The following is a 22524-nucleotide window of genomic DNA, read 5'->3' as shown; positions in this document are numbered from 1 at the left end:
ATAACTTTGGGCACTCTATCTTGTGCTTCTCTCTCTCTCTCTCTCTCTCTCTCTCTCTCTCTCTCTCTCTCTCTCTCTCTCTCTCCCCGCCCCCTGCCCTACCCATGCACCAGTCAGTGCTTCCCATCTGCAATGTAGTGGGGTCTTCTCCTTCACTATGCCTTTCCACATGAAGAGGACACAATACATAGGAACGCAAACCTCTCAAAAATGCAGCACATTTAGGATAAGATTCTCCTATTCAGAGAATTACATAATTCTATGCCATATCTGAACAATCCCTGTTTCCAGATGGGCAAACAGGAAGCTGAGGGGAGGCATGACTTCTCCAAGTTCACACAGCCATTTTCACAGGTCCTGCTGCCATAAGCTCAGGGGACTGACTCTGCAGTAACTCCCATGTCCTTGCCCCCAAGGGTCCTCCAGGCTGAGAGACAGGAATTCACACCTCAGGACAATCTCTGTCCCAGGTCTTCTTTCAACCAGTTCTCAAAAGGAAACAAAGAAGGAATCTCCATCTCTGCTTAAGTTTCAGTTTCTATGAGCAGACACTTGCCAGTTTCACTTTCCACTTCCAGATTCCACTCTCCTGTTGTATGCAGACAGGGGTAGATTACATCATTGGTTGCTTATAAAGCCTTGTCCTGGGTTTCATTAGGAGAATACCTACAGACAGACCACCAGATCTCTGAAAAGCCCACTCGACTGAAGAAAACTGTAGAACTGCAACCTCATTCACAGCAACCATGAGGTGAGAAATTCTCTGCTTTTTTGCCCTCATGTCTAAAGATTTAGAAGCAAAATTAATCAATACTACCTCAACAGGTTGATTCTCAGGCCTCCTAAACTTTCTATTTGAGTATCTGTTCATAGACTAATGTGTGTGTGTGTGTGTATGTGTGTGTAACATGCAAGTGCATTATAGCCACAGCTAAGCTGTTGTATTCATGTAGGCATTTCATTTCTGAGAATGAAAATTGAACTTATATAGCTACATTTATGCAATTCCTGGAGAAGGGTAGGACAGAGGATAAGAGTTTTGCAAGAAGAGAGAAAATGATTCCAGAATCAGAAATTCTTTTTCCTGACACTATTGCCCATCTAGGGAAAAGGGATGAGCTTGTCAGGACATCTCTTTCTCCTCACTCCTCATTTTGGTAAAAAAGGAACCACACAGTAGTGTGAGGTTCAATGGAGCCTTCCAGATGTCTGGGGAGATACTGTGGGGATGGGGTGAGAAGCTCATGGCCTTCTTCTGGAGACTCCTCAGCTCACCTTCTGAGGGGCCAGTTCTGATGAAGCTCTGAGTAGATTGAAGGTGAGCAGATCACATTTCCTGGGGCTGCCCATCACCTGCAGGTCCTTGCCATCTACCTGTCCATGGGTCTTGGCTAGTGGTCTCTGCTTAGGAACATCCACATCTTCCTTATCAGAAAGGCCCAATGGGAATTTCTGTATGGTCCCAGCTGAATCTTGAATCAAGCAACTCCTGAGATCAGCAGATATAATTCTTTTAGTTAATATTGACTTGCAAATGTCCCTTCTGGGCAAAACTTGTAAGAGGCAGAATTTCAAGAAACTACAAAACCACAGGTCAACCCTCTGCCAAATATTGACTTGGAACTGAAAATCTAAAATGAGAAAGAGTAATAATACCAAAGGATACAAGGTAGCTAACTAATTCTGAATAATTATTCAATGCTAATCTGTTTTCTAAAACTATTTTGTAAATTATTACATTTAATCCTTAAAAGAAAACTATGAGGCAATTATTTATCCTAATTTTACAGAGGTGTTGTCTGACTTAGATAAGCTAGGATCACCCAGTCCATAAGAGGTGGAGCTGAGATACGAATAAGACACTGTATTAAACTGTTAAGCCAACTTCTCTAAAAGAGTTACAGTGTAGTTTCCTGATATCATTTCAGATGCCATCCTAATCAGTTGTTCTATTTTGATGGTTTAATGTGAATTTCAATATGTGCCACGACAAAATGTGTATAAAATAGCACTAGGATAAAATTTGCCATTTTAAATTTTCAAAGTCTAAAATTTACTGGTATTTATCATCTTTCTTGTTTTTCTCCCCACCCACTGGTTGAGCTTCAGTGTCTCTGAAGCTCCCCAATTCCTGTTCTCCCTGCAAGGAGTCTTGCTGTCTTTTCTCTGGGATCTGTTAGTGAGAACTTGCTTCTGTTATTTCCCCTGTGTCTTGGAGTGGCTGTCTCTGTGTCTCTCCTGATGGACATGTCTGTAGTAGAGAGTGGTTACTTTGTTGTGAAGAAGGCAGAGAAAGTTCAACAGAAGCCAATGGATCCTTTTCCAGTATAAAAAGGTTTGCTGTGAGGGGACAGGGGACAAGTGGTCATGGGTCAGACACACAGGTATTGGGCTGTACACCAGGATGAAGAAGTAGCCACTGAAGGCACACTGCAGATACCCAGGAACAAATACCATGAAGTTACATCAGAGCAGGACAAGAGTTTACAACCACACTCAGGAGAAATCTCAAAACCAAAGAAGTAGAAGAAAAAAAAAGTTGAACACTACAATGTCCTTTTGTCCTGTGTTCCTTCATCTGCCATAAATTTGCTTTTTTGGAGGGGGCAGCACTGAACATTGAACCCAGGACCTCTCTCAGGTGAGGCAAGCCCTCTACCATAGAGCTACATTCCTAGCCCTTTTTCACATTGTATTGTCATAAGTGCTCTCACTAAGTTGCCCAGGGTAGCCTCTGACTTGCAGTCCCCTTGCCTCAGCCTCCTGATAAGCTGGATTACAGGCACACACACCTACACTTGGGGACCATCATGTTTTAAAGGCTCTTCCCTATTGTAACATGTATCAGCCTTTGTTGCTTTCCATGGCTGAATAATATCCAGTTGTGTATATCCATTTATCAAATCAAGAACATTTGTGCAGTTGTCACCTTTGGCTATAGATAGTGCTACAATAAACATCCATGCACAAGTGTTGCTTTCAAACCTGTTTCCAATTGTTTTGAGCATCAACGTATGCTAAAGATACACTCATTTCAGAGAGTGGTTGCAAATATTTTCTATCATTCTGGGAGCTCTTTTATCAGTCTGTTGATTGTGGCCTTTGATGCACAAATTTCTTCATTTTGGTCAAGTCCAACTCATTTCTTTCTCTGTTGTTTCCTGTGATTTGATTGTCACAGCCAAGAAAACATTGCCAAATGCAATGTCAAGAAGCTTTTCCCTTATATTTTCCTCTGCAAGTTTTATTGTTTTAGTCTCACATTTAGGTTTTTAATTCATTTTGAGTCATTTGGTATACTAAATAAGGTAGAGGTCCAACTCACTGTTGTACAAATGGTGTTCTAGTTTTTCCACAGCATTAGTTATAAAGACTGTCCTTTATCCCAGTGAGTGGACTTGACATGCTTGTCAAAGTTGCTTCATCAATGTTCTGAACTGAATCCCCAAATCACAAGTTCAAATCTCTAAATATTAGCTTTAATGTGACAGTCTCTTAGATAGGGTCTAGAAGGAGGTAGCAAAGATTAAGGGGAAACATAGGATGAGGCCTTACTTCTCTAGAGCCAATATCATTATAAGAAGGTAAAGAGATACTTAAGTTGTCTGCATCCATGGGCCAGGGAGGGATGGCCAAGTGAAGTACAAACAAAGTGGCCACTGGGCTGGGGTTTTGGCTCAGTGGTAGAGCGCTTGCCTAGCACGTGTGAGAGTTCAATTTTCAGCACCACATGTGAGTAAACAAAATAAAGGTATTGTGTCTACCTACAACTAAAAAAATATTTAAAAAATAAATAATTCAAGTGGCCATCTCTAAGTCAGTGGCCTTCTATAAAGAGCCCTTGCTAGGTACCATAGGCACACATTTTCACTTGCAATTCTAGCGTCCATAACCCTGAGAAGAGTTCTACCACCACATGCTTTGTTATTATGGCAGCCTGGGCTAGTAATGTAACTCTACAGATGAGAGTTTATTTCCAGGGTCTCTCGTTTCTTGGTCTATGTGTTTCTACTGCCTTTCATATGGTCATTATGCCACACCATATGTTTGGATTTCTATAGCTTTGTATTCACCTCTGAAATCAGAAAGTGTGAGAGGTCCAGCTTTGTTCTTTGATCTCAAGATTATTTTGGCTATCTCAGTGCCTTTGTGTAATGCTTAATCTGCATTGCCAACTTGATTGTGTTAAGATTATAGGTGTTTCTATCAGGGTGTGTCTATGAATGATTGGCATGTGCGATAGCCTACCCAAATGGAGAACCTCCCTACGTTTGGGTAAAGCCAACCAATAGGATGATGGCTTAAACGGAATAAAATTTGGACGAAGAAAGAGGCAGCAGCAGATGCAAGCTGGATTCTTCCTGAAAGTCTTCTTGATTGCTTCTACCATATCTGAGGAATCAGACTCTCTCTTCTTTACTTTTCTAAAACAGACTCTGACAATGATTCTTCAGAAGACTTAGGGCTCAGACTAGAGTAGCACCATTGATCCCTCTTGTTCTGAGGCTTCAGCCTCTTTGACTGCACAGCTACTGGTTTTCCCAGCTCTCCAGCCTACAGATGGCCATTGTGGACTATTCAGCTTCTGGTTGCATAAGCCAACCTAATAAGTCCCCTTTTTATAATTATACTTCCTGTTGATTCTGTTCCTGAGAACAGAACTGTTCCAAAGAACATTCTGTTCCAGAGAACCCTGACTTATAATATACTGAGACACCATATGAATTTTAGGATGAAATTTTCTACTCCTGAAAGAAACTTTCAGTGGAACTTTGGTAGGGATTGCCCTGAATCTGTAGCTCACTTTGGGCAGTACTGACAACTTAGCAATATTAAGCGTCTGGCCTATGAATTTGGGATGTCTTTTACTTTTCCGTGTGTCTTCTGTCTTTCAAAAATAGCTTGCAGTGCTCAGTGTAGTCTCCTTTTCCTCCTTGATTGAATTTATTCTTAAGCACTTCATTCTTCTCCTTGCTATTGTGAATAGGATTGTTTTTTTCACTTCTTTTGAATTGTTCATTGTGTTTAGAAACACAACTGAGTTTTGCATACTGATTTTGCATTCTGCTACTGTGCTTCATTTGTCTAGTAGTTGTAACAGTTCTTGTGTGGCCTCTTGAAACTCTTGTACATATAATTTATGCTAATTGGCAAAGGTAAAAGCCAGACTCCTTACCTTGTTCCAGATGCTAGGAAAAAAGATTTCATTGTTAATTTTTTGAAAATTGATTTTATTTTGTTAAATACATGACAGTGGAATGCATTACAATTCTTATTACACATATAGAGCACAAATTTTCATATCTTTGTATATAAAGTATGTTCATGCCAATTCATATCTTTATACATGTACTTTGTATTTTTTGCATTACAATTATTATTACACATATGTACCACAATTTTTTATATCTCTGTATATTACGTATGTTGACAATCAATTTGTGTCTTCATACATGTACTTTGGATAATGATGTCCATCAAATTCTACCTTCCTTGCTAATCCCCTACCTTCTCCCTTTCCCTCCCACTCCTCTTTCCTAGAATTCATCTATTCTTCCCATGCTCCCCCTCTATTCTCGATTCCTCTGATGCTCCCCCTCCCTACTTCACTATGAGTCAGCCTCCTTATATCAGAGGAAAAAATTGGCATTTGTTTTTTTTTTTTGTGGGGATTGGCTAACTTCACTTAGCATTATTTTCTCCAGTGCCATCCATTTGCCTGCAAATGCCATGATTTTATTCTCTTTTACTGTTGAGTAAAATTCTATTGTGTATATATGTCACATTTTTTTTTATCCATTCATCCACTGAAGGGCACCTAGGTGCGCTCCACGGTTTAGCTATTGTGAATTGGGCTGCTATAAACATTGATGTGGCTCTGTCCCTGTAGTATGCTGTTTTTAAGTCCTTTGGGTATATTCCGAGGAGAGGGATAGCTGGGTCAAATGGTGGTTCCATTCCCGGATTTCTAAGGAATCTCCATTACTGCTTTCCATATTCGCTGCACCAATTTGCAGTCCCACCAGCAATGTATGAGTGTTCCTTTTTCTCCACCTCCTCACAAAAATTTATTGTTGTTTGTCTTCATAATAGCTGCCATTCTGACTGGAGTGAGATGATATCTTTCATTATTTCTTCATTGAGGTTGATACTAGCTGTGGACTTTTCATATACAACCTTTATTGGGTTAGGACATTTCCTTCTGTTATCCTGACAGGGAGATAAATGTTGTTGATGGGTTTTCTGCAAACTGACTCTTTTTTTTCTGTGACTCTGCTAATGATCATTTATGCTTATGGTTTTTGTGTGTTGAACCACCCTGTTGTATAACATTCTCCACTTACCTGACATTCTTTACATTACAAATTAACAGTTGTAAAGAGCAAAATGTTAGTTACCCAGGGCAATGAATTTCTGAGGAATGTAGCAGAGGCGTCCACTGGTAGGACTGTAAGGGGTACATGAGGTGATGATGTAGTGGATCTTCATCTGCATCAGTGTGGTGCTCTCAGAGGTTTATTTTGTGAAAGAATGGTAGAGCTGTACACATGTTGTGGTAACCAAAGCAATTAGCTTGTGTTTATACTGTACTAGAGCTGAAAAAGTTATAATTACTGGAGAAATTGGGTATAAGATACACTGGATCTCATCACAACTACCTTTCATTTTATATTTATTTCAAAGTAAAAAAGTTAAGGGGAAAAAAAGCCAGGCTCACAGTTTCTTTTCTGTAATTCCAAGCTATCAGGAGGCTATGCCAAGAGGAACCCAGTCTGTGCATTTTAGTAAGACCTTCTATCAAAATAAAATACAAAGGGCTAGGGATGTAGTTTAGTGGTAGAACTGTTGCCTAGAATGTATGAGGCCTTGTGTTCATTTTTCAGGGGGGAGGAAAAGCCTTTGTCTCATATTATTCTCAGTTCAATGGTCTTCATTGGTTGTATTTACACACTTTATAGTCCCGAAATCAATAATGTTCACTAAAGTTATGCATTTCTAATCAGTGTCTCTTATTTTTTACTAATAGTTAAATAAAACCCTTTTACACAGCATGTGATATGGAGTGTGCTTTCCATAAGTCGGGAAAAAAGTTAAAAGTTCCCAAAGGTCAGGTTGTCAAGTGCCATTGTTATCATAATGTTACAAATGTGATTCTAAAAAATGGAACGGTGACTTGCTTAGAATGTGCTGGAACAATGCTATGAAGCCAAGCAAACTACAATCACTATTCATGCATGACTTAAAGATCTAAATACATTGATGTGGCTGTACCACTCTAATATGCTGATTTTAAGTCCTTTGGGTATAAACGGAAGAGTGGGATAGCTGGGTCAAATGGTGGTCCTATGCCACGTTTTCTGAGGAATCTCCACACTGCTTTCCATAAAGGTTGCAGCAATTTGCAGTCCCTCCAGCAATGTATGAGTGTGCCTTTTCCCCACATCCTCACCAACATTTATATTTGCTTGTATTCTTGAAGATTGCCATTCTGACTGGGGTGAGATGAAATCTTAGAGTAGTTTTGATTTGCATTTCTCTAATTGCTAAGGATGTTAAACATCTTTTCATATATTTGTTGATCAATTGTACTTCTTCTGTGAAGTGTCTGTTCAGTTCCTTAGTCCATTTATTGATCGGGTTATTTGTTTTTTTGGTGTTAGAGTATTTGAGTTATTGATATATCCTGGAGATATATCAGAGGTGCAAGTGGTAAAGATTTTCTCCCTTTCTGTTCGCTCTCTCTTCACATTATCATTTTTTTTTTTTGCTGAGAAGAAGCATTTTAGTTTGAATCCCATCCCATCTATTGATTATGTTTTAACTTGTTCAAATTAGTTATACATGATAGAACAATGCATTTTGATTCATTCTACACAAATGGAGCACATCTTTTCATTTCTCTGGTTGTAGACAATGTAGAGTCACACCACATGTGCAGTCATACATGTACCTAGGGTAATGATGTTCATCTCATTCCACCATCGTTCCTGCACCCATGTCCCCTCCTCTTCCCTCTTTCCGCTTTGTGCAATCAATGTTCCCCCATTCTCCATCTGCCCCCCTTATGGATCAGTATCCACTTATCAGACAGCACATTCAGCCTTTGAGTTTTGGGGATTGGATTACTTTCCTTAGCATGATATTCTCCAACTCCTTCCATTTACCTGCAGATCCCATAATTTTATATTCTTTTAATGCTGAGTAATTTTCCATTGTGTATATATACCACAGTTTCTTTATCCATTCATCTGTTGAAGGGTATCTAGGTTGGTTCCACAGTTTAACTATTGTGAATTGAGCTGCTATGAACAATGATATAGCTGTGTCACTGTAGTAGGCTGATTTTAAGTTCTTTGGCTATAGACTGAGGAGTGGGATAGCTGGATCAAATGGTGATTGCATTCCCAATTTTCTAAGGAATCTCCATACTGCTTTCCACAGTAGTTCTACCAATTTGCAGTGCCACCAGAGTGTATGAGTGTACCTTTATTTTCCCACATCTTTGCCAAAATTTATTATTGCTTGTATTCTTGATAATTGCCATTCTGACAGTGTAAGATGAAATTTTAGAGGAGTTTTGATTTGCCTTTCTGTAAATATTAAATGGGGTGGGAAAAATAAGGGGTAGGAAGGATAGTAGAATGAATCAGATATTATTACCCTATGTACACATATTAACTATAAGAGTGGCAGGATTCAGGTTGTACATCATGTACAACCAGAAGAATGACAAATTATATTCCATTATATATGATGTATCAAAGTGCATTCTACTGACATGTATAATTAATTTAAACATTTTTAAAATTATTTTTAAAATCTGAATACAGGTGAAACTTTCAGTTTGCACTAATATTGTAGTAGGTTTTCCACTGGGGTTTTCCTTATGGCTGTTCCTCACCTAACAGATAAAATCTACTTTTGTTTCACAGTGAGAATGCAGATTATCATGGGATCCAGGACAAGCTGGGGCAGTTGAGATGTCACTTCACGTGGGGGCTAGAAATTGAAGACAATGCAATACCGGATTTAGAAAGCAGGGTCATGGAAGAGATTGAGTTCCTAGACACCAGATACAATGTGGGGATTCACAACCTCCTGGCCTATGTGAAGCACCTGAAAGGCCAGGATGAGGAGGCCCTGCAGAGCTTGAGAGAAGCTGAAGACTTGGTCCAGAGGGAGCCTGCAGACCAGGTGGACGTGAAGAGCCTGGTGACCTGGGGCAACTGTGCCTGGGTGTATCACCACATGGGCAGATTGGCAGAAGCCCAGACTTACCTGGACAAGGTGGAGGACACTTGCAAGAAGTTTGCAAGTCCCTCCCGCTACAGGCTGGATTTTCCTGAGATGGAGTGTGAGGAAGGATGGGCCTTGGTGAAGTGTGGAGGGCAGTATTATGAGCGGGCCAAGGCCTGCTTTGAAAGGGCTCTGAGAGTGGAGCCTGAAAACCCTGAATTCAGCCTGGGGTTCGCCATCTCCTCCTTCCGACTGGATTACGATGATGAAAACGTAATTTCTCTAGAGCCCCTGAGGAGAGCTGTCAGGTTAAACCCAGAAGATGCATATGTTAAGGTTCTCCTTGCCCTGAAGCTTCAGGATGTAGGACAGGAAAAAGAGGGAGAAGGCTACATTGAGGAAGCTCTGAACAGCACATCCTCCCAGCCCTATGTCTTTCAATATGCAAGCAAATTTTACCGAAAAAAGGGCTGTGTGGATAAAGCTATTGAGCTCCTTAAGACAGCTTTAGAGGCAAGACCCGACTCTGGCTACCTGCATCACCAGTTAGGGCTTTGCTACAGGGCAAAACTGTTTCAAGTAAAGAATGGGAGAAATATGAACCCTAGAAGGCAGGAAAGAGAAAATGTGCACAGATGGGTTCAATTGGCTATAAAAGAATTCCAAGAGACTCTAAGACTAAGGCCAAGATTTGAGATGGCTTACGTTTACATGGCTGAAATGTATGCAGAAAGAGGCCAGTGCAGAGAGGCAGAGAGAAATTTTCAGAAAGCATTATGCATGGATAACCTTGCTGACCACATACAGCAAGACATTCATTACCGCTATGGCCGTTTCCAACAATTTCACATGAGATCTGAAGACAAAGCAATCACCCATTATTTAAAAGGTCTAAAGATAGAAGAAATGTCCTTTGCCAGGAAAAAACTTATAAGTGCCTTAGAAAAACTGGCTAAAAGGCGTGTGAACCAGAATGTGAGTGTTGTGGAGAGTGTCAGCCTCCAGGGGCTCAGCCATGAATTAAAAGGGGAAATGAAGGAGGCCCTGCTGTGCTATGAGAGGGCTCTGAGGCTCACTGACCAGCTGAATCCTGTGTTTTGAGGAAGGGGCCCCACCCCCCATTTCATCTACTCACAACTAAATAGAACAACAAGCTTTTCTGCTTGCTGCCTCCCAAAATGTATAACTGACGAAATAAAAAAGTAGATTGGGCAGCACATGCCCTCTCCCTTGCCTGCCTGCTCCTGCCTTCTCCCTGCTGCCTTAGTGCCTAGGCCAGTCTGCCATGCGACCAGCGCGAGCTTCATAAAAGAAGTTTCCATGCACAAGAATTTGCTAGTGCGTTTTAATTAACGAAACAGACTCATTACCTTTAAACCCCAGCTCCGGGATGGCTTCTCCTAGCTCCTGCCTCAAGCTTCCTAATGTGGTGGTAAGTTTTACAGAATAGACTAGTGAGAGAAAGAGAGAGAGAGCACGCATGCCAGGGAGCGAGCTTTTATTGGGGAACAAAAAATTCAAGGGAAAATCCCGTCCAATGAAGGTTAAGCGGGGCAGCATCCCAAGGTCAGGGCCAGCGATTGGGTCTTCAGGTCAGTGGCCAGGCACACCTCTGCACGGACAAGCCCTCGTACATGGGAAAGGGTATGGGATGGCTTTAACACCACTGTGTCCAAGCGCCTCTCACCCAGCCAGGGAGGTAACTCAAATCACGTGCAAGGATGGCCTCAACAGGCCAGGAGCATCCATCCTCTCTCCTGGCATCCCTGCACTCATTGGCCCTGGATGAAAATCCTGTTTGACACCCAGCAGCTGCTTGACCCACCAGGATCCTTTTCCTAATGACTGTGCCTTGAAAATGAACTGCTTCCTCCTTCAGTGAGGCTCTTGTCCTAGACCAAAGAGAATTCAACAGAAAGTGTTTTTGTTTGTTTGTTTGTTTGTTTTTGTTTTTGTTTTAATGTGGCCAGATACCTTGAGGCACTTCAAAATCCAAGAGCAAGACAACTTTTCCTCCTCTAAAAACATTCATGTCAGGTCTTTTGGTTACAGCAATAAAAAGCTGATGAAAATGCATCGCTGGAAATTTGTTCAAGCTAACAAGACTTTTGATGTTTTAGGGAAATAAAAAGAAGAAGAAAAACAAATCTTGTGTGAAACGTGCAAGTTGAAAATGACATAAAGAGATTTCTATAGTTTTTAGGTGGTGTGTGATATACGCTTTGTTTTTCATCTGACCTGAAATGTTCATTAAAATTTGCCAAAAGTACAAACTCTTCCAGTGTGTTTTGTTGGCCACATGACATAAGGACACATGTGAAAGAAAAGTGTGTAAAGGAAGGGGAGAAGGGATAAGGCAGAGTTATAGATGTGGTGGATACAATCAAAGTTTGTTAGATATGTGTATGAAAATGTCACAGGGGAACCCATTACTTTGTACAATTAATATGCTCTAATAAATATAATGGAATGTTTTTATTAAAAGTTTTGGAATGAAATGGAGAACTGTGGAACCAACGCACACATCCCTGGGAGTCCAAAGCAAGGGAAGTGAAAATGGGTGTGCATGTGGCTTAGTATCAACATCATGGCTCTTTGCACAACAGACATTGAAAGGTTGGCAGCATCAGCACTCTCCACGGGTGGAGTTTTGGATAACCTTGCTGACCACATACAGCATATATATAGTTATCCATGCATATATATAGTTTTATTCAACTATAAATATTCAGCAAAATGTTCTAAGATCACCAATTCTTTGAGTGTGGTTAGAAACTTCACAAAATATGTATATTCCCTGTTTGTGTGCAAACAGAAAATTGTAGAATCCACTCATACACTACTATAAGGCCTGAAGCAAAGACATTCATGCCAATACCTACACTACCAAAGTCTTTAGAAAAGACAGGGGAGGTAATCAGTTTTAGAAGCCATAAAATTGGAAGGCTGACATGTCACCTGAATTCCTGAGTTATGAAACTGGCCAGTAGCACATAAACACACACATTCACATCACATATAACTAGATACATGAGAGCACCTTTTAAAATTCTCTCAATTATCTCTTCTTGAAAATATACATGATAAAATGTTTGGATAAAAGAGCAAATACTAATATCCAAGAAACAAAGCAGAGTGAGATAAATGAGCCAAAATATGCCTGGATAGAGAGAAACCCATGTGGAGAGGCAGGGTTCCCAAGGAGTTTTAATAAACCACTCCTATTTAACAAGATATACCTATGAGAGAGAGAAAGAGAAAAATATTTGGTCTTATTTTGTTTGTGCAGAACTTTTATTTTTCAATGTGAATGCTTAATAACTTGAGTCTGTGAAATAAATTAGCAATAGAGAGAGTTATGGCTTCAATCTGAAATGTTCCCCCAAATCTCATTTTTTGAAAGTTTGATTCCCAATTTGATTGGATCATGAGGGCTCAGATTTCATAAGTAGATTAGTCCACAGATTCATCATTTGAATGAGAAATTAGGAGGTGGTAGAAACTGTAGGAGGCAAGGCCCATTAGGAGGGAATGGGTTTTGGATGGATACCTTTGGGGACTCTATCTTGTGCTTGGTGTCTCTCTCTCTCTCTCTCTCTCTCTCTCTCTCTCTCTCTCTCTCTCTCTCTCTCTCTCTCTCTCCCTTTATCTCACCTTCCCATATTCCCACCTGTGATTCCCATCTACAATATGTTGAACTACTTGCATCCACCATGCCCTTCCACCATGATGTATTGCCTTACCACAGGCCCAGAAGGAATGGAGTCAGCCAACCACACACAGAAACCTCTAAATCTGTGAGACAAAATACATGTTTTATTCTATAAGTTGATTTCCCCAGGTATTTTGTCCCAGTGACAAAAACTGACTAACATAGAAAATTGATGCCAAATAGAGAGGTCATTGTTGTGACAATACTTGACCATGTGGTTCAGAGCCTTTGGAACTGGTTTGCAAGAAGAGTTTGGAAGTTTTGGTGATACAGGCTAGAAACCTCCTAGAAAGTTAGACGCAGAGCTTAATGGACAATTCTAGTATGATCTCAGAAGACCAGAATGCTGATCAAAATTCACAAAGTACAGAGAGTGCTGATGAGTTTCCACATGGGAATGAGGACACTATTGGTAAATGAACTAGAGGCCATGTGTGTCACATTATGTCAAAGAACTTGTCTACATTTTGTCCATGCACTGAGATTTTTGTGAGATACCTTGAGGGCATATTAAGAATTAGTTGGGCCTCACCTATCACAGCAACATACATGCCCCTGCCTGAATGCTGTATTGCATTAAAGGTGATAAACTAATTAATTAGATGGAGAATATTTCCAGGGAATACAGCATTCAGGCAGGGGCATGTGTGTTGCTGATGGTTATGAGTCCCATTTCCTGTAAGAAAAGAGTAAGAAGCTGAGCAGAAAGTTTGAACAACTTTCAGTTTGGCCAGAAAAGCAAATGTACAATTGGGCCCAAGGAAGTTGATACTAAAGAGATTACCTCTACTAAAGAAAAGCGAAGGACTATGCACCAGGACAATGAGATGCTTTGAGGGCATATTAAGCATTAGTTGGGTCCCACCTATCACGGCTCAAGGGTGTAAAAGTGTAAACTGTTTCAAAAAACTTTGGTTGAAAGAGATCCTGTGATGCCCTATGTGCAGAGGGTCATCTAGGAAATTGTCTCCTTGGGAGGCCTTTCACCATATTCAGCCATCCAGGCACTCAGAGATCACATAGTCATGATCCCAGGTATGTGGGCTACTACCTCCACTGGTGGCAAACTTTGGCATTATCCAGGTGGTGCTAGCTTGGCAGGAATGCAGAATGTCTGAGTTATGGGGTCATGGAAGCTTCCACTAACATTTCAAAAGAAAGCCTAGGGTCCCAGGCAGTGTGTGACAAGGTTGGAATCCTTGAGGGCAGCCCCTTAGTGGATGACATATGAAGCTGTGAGAATGAAGCCAAAACTGCAGTGGAGACCCCAGGGACTTAAAGATGCCAGGAAAATGGAACATCTGCCCAGGAAAGCTGTAGGCAGCAAAGACAGCCAGCCCAACAGAGAGGCCCTGTGTGCTGCGACCAGCAAGTCCACATAGGTAGGACTGCCCCAGCTCTTTGGAATTCACATTTTACTATCTCGTGGCCTAGTTGTTTGACACGGACCAACAGGATTTCATGATTGCCCAGCTGGGTTTCAGTCTTGCTTTGGCCCCATCATTTCTTCCCTTGTCAGCATTTCTCTTTTTTGAAATGGAAATGTTTACTTTGTGCATATCTCACCATTTGATAATGGGAATGTGAAACACACTTTATTATTTTGACAGAGGCTTACAGATAAGAGTTGCCTTGAGTCTGAGAAGAGTCTTTGGACCTGGACTTTTGGGCAATGCAGAAACCATTAAAACTATAGGGACACTTTGGGATGGACTAATAGTATTTTTCATTATGAGATGGACATGAACTAGGGTGAAATGTTATGATTGGACAGGAAGTGTACCTCAAAGACAAATGAGTTGAAGTTTTGGTTCCCAATGTAGCAATGTAGAAAGGTAGGGGTTTGGGGGAATGGCAGATCATGAGGGTTCTTACCTCATCAATGGATTACTCCATTGAGGGATTCAAGGCCATGTGACTATTGGGAGTTGGTAGAACCTATAGGAGGTACAACCTATTGGGAAGGAGTGGGTCCTTGGGCATGAGTCCTTGGGGGCTATATCGTGTCCCTGAACCCTTCCTCACTCTCTGCTTCCCTGTTGCCATGAGGTGAAGGGCTTTCCTCCATCACACCCTTCTGCCATGATGATCTGCTTCATCTCAAGCCTCAAATAATGGAGCCAGCTGACCATGAATTGAAACCTCTGAAATTATGAGCCAAAATAAATCTTTCCTTCTTTCCATTGTTCTTCTCAGGTATTTTGAAAAAGTGATGATAATCTGATTAACAAAGAGAGATTATGGGGGTGGGGTAGGGAGATACACAACTATTAGTGTGCTCAAACCTGAGGCCATGACAAAAGAACAAGTCTCAAAGGCAGATGTGATATTGAGGCTTAAGTAACCTGCTAACAGGGAAGAAGAGAAGCTGAAAGAGTACTGTAGGCAATCTTAGAGACACAGTAAGTAATGATTAAAGAGAATAAATGGATGAAGAAACAGAAATCCACTTGTGAAACATTCTCTGTGGAATTTGAATGAGCCTCGGGGCAGAAAGTCCATCTGAGTTTGCATATACTCCTTATCATCTCTTCTGCCACAGAAAGTGAGATTTCAGGATGCTATGGAAAGCAAATGCAGTCACTTTTTGGTTCTGATTTTAAAGCAGATTGAATAAAATCTTCTCCCCTGCATTTGGGAGGTGAGAAACAAGGTATGAGGTACTAGGATTCTGAGGCCCCATCTAAGCATCTCAGCATGTCAAGGGGCCAATCTTTGTCAGTTTTGTTTTAGGTAGCTTTTTTTTTCTACTTTGACTAAAAGACCTGACAAGAACAAATTTAAAAAGGGAAAATAATTTTTTTTTTGCAAGATGTCGGGGGGATTGCAGTTTCAGAGGTCTCAAACCATAAATGGCCAAGTCCATTGTTCTGTGTGAGGGGTGGTGAAATGTTAGGGCAGAAGGGCATGAGGATGAAAACAGCAGCTCAGGATGTGACAATCAGGAAACAGAGATACACTAAGCTTGGCTCACCAGAGACAAAATATATACCCCAAAAACACACCTCCACCGACCCACTTCATCCAGCCTTACCCTACCTGCCTACATTATCACCCACTTAATCCATTCAAGTGAATTCACACACCGATTAGCTTAAGGCTCTCCTAACTGGACATTTCACTTCTAAACTTAGGACATTTCCTTCTGTTATCCTGACAGGGAGATAAATGTTGTTGATGGGTTTTCTGCAAACTGACTCTTTTTCTGTGACTCTGCTAATGATCACTTACGTTTATGGTTTTTATGTGTTGAACCACCCTGTTGTATAACATTCTCCACTTACCTGACATTCTTTATATTACAAATTAACAGCTGTAAGACTCTAAGGGGTACATGAGGTGATGATGTAGTGTATCTTCATCTGCATCTTGTGGTGCTTTCAGAGGTTTATTTTGTGAAAGAATGGTAGAGCTGTACACATGTTGTGGTAACCAAAGCAATTAGCTTGTGTTTATACTATACTAGAGTTGTAAAAGTTATAATTACTGGGAGAAATTGGGTATAAGATACACTGGATCTCATCACAACAACCTTTCATTTTATATTTATTTCAAAGTAAAAAGTTAAGGGGAAAAAAAAGCCAAGCTCACAGTTTCTTTTCTGTAATTCCAAGCTATCAGGAGGCTATGCCAAGAGGAACCCAGTCTGTGCATTTTAGTAAGACCTTCTATCAAAATAAAATACAAAGGGCTAGGGATGTAGTTTAGTGGTAGAACTATTGCCTAGAATGTATGAGGACTTGTGTTCATTTCTCAGAGGGGACGAAAAGCCTTTGTCTCCTATTATTCTCTGTTCCATGGTCTTCATTGTTTGTATCCACACACTTTATAGTCCCGAAGTCGATAATGTTCACTAAAGTTACACACTTCTAATCAGTCTTTCTTATTTTTTACTAATAGTTAAATAAAACCCTTTACACAGCATGTGATATGGAGTGTACTTTCCTTAAGCAGGGAAAAATATTAAAAGTTCCGAAAGGCCAGGGTGTCAAGTGCCATTGTTATCATAATGTTACAAATGTGATTCTAAATGGTGACTTGCTTAGAATGTGCTGGAACAATACTATGAAGCCAAGCAAACTACAATCACTATTCATGCATGACTTAAAGATCTAAATACATTGATGTGGCTGCATCACTCTAATATGCTGATTTTAAGTCCTTTGGGTGTAAACGGAGGAGTGGGATAGCTGGGTCAAATGGTGGTCCCATGCCACGTTTTCTGAGGAATCTCCACATTGCTTTCCATAAAGATTGCAGCAATTTGCAGTCCCTCCAGCAATGTATGACTGTGCCTTTTCCCCACATCCTCACCAACATTTATATTTGCTTGTATTCTTGAAGATTGCCATTCTGACTGGGGTGAGATGAAATCTTAGAGTAGTTTTGATTTGCATTTCTCTAATTGCTAAGGATGTTAAACATCTTTTCATATATTTGTTGATCAATTGTACTTCTTCTGTGAAGTGTCTGTTCAGTTCCTTAGTCCATTTATTTATTGGGTTATTTGGTTTTTTGATGTTAGAGTGTTTGAGTTATAATATATCCTGGAGATATATCAGAGGTGCAAGTGGTAAAGATTTTCTCCCTTTCTGTTCGCTCTCTCTTCATGTTATCATTTTTTTTTTTTGCTGAGAAGAAGCATTTTAGTTTGAATCCCATCCCATCTATTGATTATGTTTTAATTTGTTTTAATTAGTTATACATGATAGAAGAATGCATTTTGATTCATTCTACACAAATGGAGCACACCTTTTCATTTCTCTGGTTGTAGACAATGTAGAGTCACACCACATGTGCAGTAATACATGTACCTAGGATAATGATGTTCATCTCATTCCACCATCGTTCCTGCACCCATGTCCCTTCCTCTTCCCTCTTTCCGCTTTGTGCAATCAATGTTCCCCCATTCTCCATCTGCCCCCCCTTATGGATCAGTATCCACTTATCAGCACATTCAGCCTTTGAGTTTTTGGGATTGGATTACTTTCCTTAGCATGATATTCTCCAGCTCCTTCCATTTACCTTCAAACACCATAATTTTATTCTTTTTAATGCTGAGTAATGTTCCATTGTGTATATATATACCACAGTTTCTTTATCCATTCATCTGTTGAAGGGTATCTAGGTTGGTTCCACAGTTTAACTATTGTGAATTGAGCTGCTATGAACAATGATATAGTTGTGTCACTGTAGTATGCTGATTTTAGGTTCTCTGGATATAGACTGAGGAGTGGGAGAGCTGGATCAAATGGTGATTACATTTTGCAAATTGCAATTTTCTATGGAATCTCCATACTGCTTTCAACAGTAGTTCTACCAATTTGAAGTGCCAAGAGAGTGTATGAGTGTACCTTTTTTTTCCCCACATCCTTGCCAAAATTTATTATTGCTTGTATTCTTGATAATTGCCATTCTGACAGTGTAAGATGAAATTTTAGAGGAGTTTTGATTTGCCTTTCTGTAAATATTAAATGGGGGGGGAAATAAGGGGTAGGAAGGATAATAGAATGAATCAATATTATTACTGTATATATACACACATTAACTATAAGACTGGCAGGATTCTACACCATGTACAACCAGAAGAATGACAAATTATACTCCATTATATATGATGTATCAAAGTGCATTCTACTGACATGTATAATTAATTTAAACATATTTTTTAAATTATTTTAAAAAATCTGAATACAGGTGAAACTTTCAGTTTGCACTAATATTGTAGTAGATGTTTCACTGGGGTTTTCCTTATGGCTGTTCCTCACCTAACAGATAAAATCCACTTTTTTTTCACAGTGAGAATGCAGATGATCATGGGATCCAGGATAAGCTGTGGCAGTTGAGATGTCACTTCACGTGGGGGCTGGAAATTGAAGACAATGCAATACCGGATTTAGAAAGCAGGGTCATGGAAGAGATTGAGTTCCTAGACACCAGATACAATGTGGGGATTCACAACCTCCTGGCCTATGTGAAGCACCTGACAGGCCAGGATGAGAAAGCCCTGCAGAGCTTGAGAGAAGCTGAAGACTTGGTCCAGAGGGAGCACGCAGACCAGGCAGACCTGAGGAGCCTGGTGACCTGGGGCAACTGTGCCTGGGTGTATCACCACATGGGCAGATTGGCAGAAGCCCAAACTTACCTGGACAAGGTGGAGGACACTTGCAAGAAGTTTGCAAGTCCCTCCCGCTACAGGCTGGATTTTCCTGAGATGGAGTGTGAGGAAGGATGGGCCTTGGTGAAGTGTGGAGGGCAGTATTATGAGCGGGCCAAGGCCTGCTTTGAAAGGGCTCTGAGAGTGGAGCCTGAAAACCCTGAATTCAGCCTGGGGTTCGCCATCTCCTCCTTCCGTCTGGATTATGATGATGAAAACGTAATTTCTCCAGAGCCCCTGAGGAGAGCTGTCAGGTTAAACCCAGAAGATGCATATGTTAAGGTTCTCCTTGCCCTGAAGCTTCAGGATGTAGGACAGGAAAAAGAGGGAGAAGGCTACATTGAGGAAGCTCTGAACAGCACATCCTCCCAGCCCTATGTCTTTCAATATGCAAGCAAATTTTACCGAAAAAAGGGCTGTGTGGATAAAGCTATTGAGCTCCTTAAGAAAGTCTTGGAGGCAAGACCCGACTCTGGCTACCTGCATCACCAGTTAGGGCTTTGCTACAGGGCAAAACTGTTTCAAGTAAAGAATGGGAAAAATATGAACCCTAGAAGGCAGGAAAGAGAAAATGTGCACAGATGGGTTCAATTGGCTATAAAAGAATTCCAAGAGACTCTAAGACTAAGGCCAAGATTCGAGATGGCTTACGTTCACATGGCTGAAATGTATGCAGAAAGAGGCCTGTACCGAGAGGCAGAGGAAAATTTTCAGAAAGCATTATGCATGGATAACCTTGCTGACCACATACAGCAAGACATTCATTACCGCTATGGCTGTTTCCAACAATTTCACATGAGATCTGAAGACAAAGCAATCACCCACTATTTAAAAGGTCTAAAGATAGAAGAAATGTCCTTTGCCAGGAAAAAACTTATAAGTGCCTTAGAAAAACTGGCTAAAAGGCGTGTGGACCGGAATGTGAGTGTTGTGGAGAGTGTCAGCCTCCTGGGGCTCAGCCACAAATTAAAAGGGGAAGTGAAGGAGGCTCTGCTGTGCTATGAGAGGGCTCTGAGGCTCACTGACCAGCTGAACCCTGTGTTTTGAGGAAGGGGCCCCATCCCCTATTTCATCTACTCACAACTAAATAGAACAACAAGCTTTTCTGCTTGCTAACTCCCAAAATGTATAACTGATGAAATAAAAATGTAGATGGGGATAGCACATGACCTCTCCCCTGCCTGCCTGCTCCTGCCTTCTCCCTGCTTCCTTAGTGCCTAGGCCAGGAGCATCCATCCTCTCTCCTGGCATCCCTGCACTCATTGGCCCTGGATGAAAATCCTGTTTGACACCCAGCAGCTGCTGGACCCACCATGATCCTTTTCCTAATGACTGTGCCTTGGAAATGAACTGCTTCCTCCTTCAGTGAGGCTGTTGTCCTGGACCAAGGAGAATTCAACAGAAAGGGGTTCTTTCTTATGTGGCCAGAAACTCTGAGGCACTTCAAGATCTAAAAGCAAGACAACTGATCAAAGAGAAGAATATAAAAGGCGAGGCCTTGAGAAGTTCAGTATAACATTCCAGCCCAAGTACCATTTGCCCGGCCCCACTATACCCTAGACCTGCTGGTCAGTGGGCCCTTTATACAACCTTCTCATCATTTAACCTTTCATTTTCATGTGTCCAGCTGCTGGAAAATCACAAGGGAGCTATGTGATCCCAATACATAGCTGGAAATTTATTCATAGCTACAAAGACTTGATGTTTTAGGGAAAGAAAAGGGAAGTCAAAAACCTGTTTGGGATGTGCAAGGTCAAAATGACACAAATAGGTTCATACCATTTTTTGGTGTTTATTGGGTAGTATGTGATATAATATTTTTTACCTGACATAAAAATATTCAGTAAAATTGGCTAAGAGCACCAATTCTTTGATTGTATTTTGTGTGATATTCTAAAAAGATATATATTCTCTGTGTAGAAATAGAAAACCATGGAACATAAAAAGGCAGCCATGACAATTCAAATATCACCAAGTCTTTAGAAAACACAGGGAATATATTCCCTTTAGAGGGCATGGGATTAGAAGCCTGATTTATGTGACCTGGATCCCTGAGGGATGTTGACCAATGGTGGGGACTGGGAGTGGGAATGGGTTTGGTTGTGGCATTCATTTCACACTTGGGGAACCCACAAGTGACACATTTTTGATTTTGTTGATACTTAACCAAGAACAAATTTAGTAAATTCAACCAGAGGAAACTATTAGAACAGAAATATTGTCCTTTATTGTGTGTGGGAGGAAAAACAAAGTATGACTTGGGCTCACCAGGCCTCTCTCTGAATTTGTTACCATGACTGTTACAGAGTAACTTGGAGGGGGAGATTTGCCTCTGCTCACAGAATTAATCTAAATAAGAACTCTGAGGGCACATCTGTACTCATTGGAAGATACACACAAGGTACTTCTGGTTGTCACACTAGACAGCTCTTGGTTTGGCTCAGTTTTATAGTTGTTGGTAAATTGAAGGCCATTGTTCCGGAGCCATTGGATGGTTTAGGCAAAAAGATGTATGGGCATTTATATCCCTTTGGCTGAATTCATCACAAATGTAATGAAGCTAGTTGGTAAGTTGTCAGAAAGTGTGATTTCAATGCACCAAACTCACTCATCAATGAATATTGAAACATCCCCAGTACTCCAGGTACTAGAACCAAAATCAGTTTGCTAGCAACTAGTTTTTGAGTTTCTACAAGTTTGTGTGCATGTATGTATGTCTATGTGCATGCACGCAGGTGTGAGTATATATGCACTTGGAACAGCAAAACGTAACTTCTCATATAATCTCTTTTAAACAAAATCAGCTCTCAGACAAATAAGAGGCACTTGATAAGGCATAATGGGTTGGTTGACTGAAAGTCTTGTGAGTGCTAGTTTTGTGTAGCTCATATATGCAATATGTAGCAGAGAAGAACAGAGGACCAGGAGTATAGGACTGCATAGCTCTCTCTGCTTACGTGAAAATGAAGACTATGGAAGAATACATTAAACTTTGCAATGTTTCCCGGTGCAGAAGAGTGTGGAAAAGAAAGAGGAACTGCAATAAAAGATAGACTTCTCTGTATTCACTTTTGAAACCATGTCAATGTTCTATGAAATTCCTATTTTAAAAGCCATCCACATATGTATGTGATTCATGAATTTATCTTTTTATTTTTTAGTTGTAGTTGACACAATACCTTTATTTTATTCATTATATGTGGTGCTGAGGATCGAACCCAGCACCCCGCACACGCTAGGCAAGTGCTCTACCGCTGAGCCACAACCCCAGCCCGCAATTCATGAAATGTTTAGCAATTAGTTATGCTGATTGCATTTTTATCCAACAACAAAGAAACAGAGAAATTGATGGATAGATAGAGAAATTAGTGGATTAATAAATATGCAATAGAGTAAACAAAATAAAATGTAAAATGTA

The 22524-nt window shown here is 40.6% G+C and overlaps 1 protein-coding gene across 1 annotated transcript; it reads left to right on the top strand.

The window, feature by feature from the left end:
• The first annotated feature begins 586 nt into the window (after positions 1–586).
• Positions 587–22524, top strand: Ifit1b (interferon induced protein with tetratricopeptide repeats 1B). Its single transcript, XM_071611106.1, has 2 exons — positions 587–751; positions 18749–22524. Exons 1-2 carry the CDS (start codon positions 747–749, stop codon positions 20151–20153), a joined length of 1410 nt encoding a protein of 469 aa, XP_071467207.1. The 5' UTR covers positions 587–746; the 3' UTR covers positions 20154–22524.

This window comes from Marmota flaviventris, chromosome 4, assembly GCF_047511675.1.
Source record: "Marmota flaviventris isolate mMarFla1 chromosome 4, mMarFla1.hap1, whole genome shotgun sequence".
NCBI classification, from domain to species: domain Eukaryota; kingdom Metazoa; phylum Chordata; class Mammalia; order Rodentia; family Sciuridae; genus Marmota; species Marmota flaviventris.
Note: the sequence above shows the minus strand (reverse complement) of the source record. Positions and strands in the feature narration are given on the sequence as shown.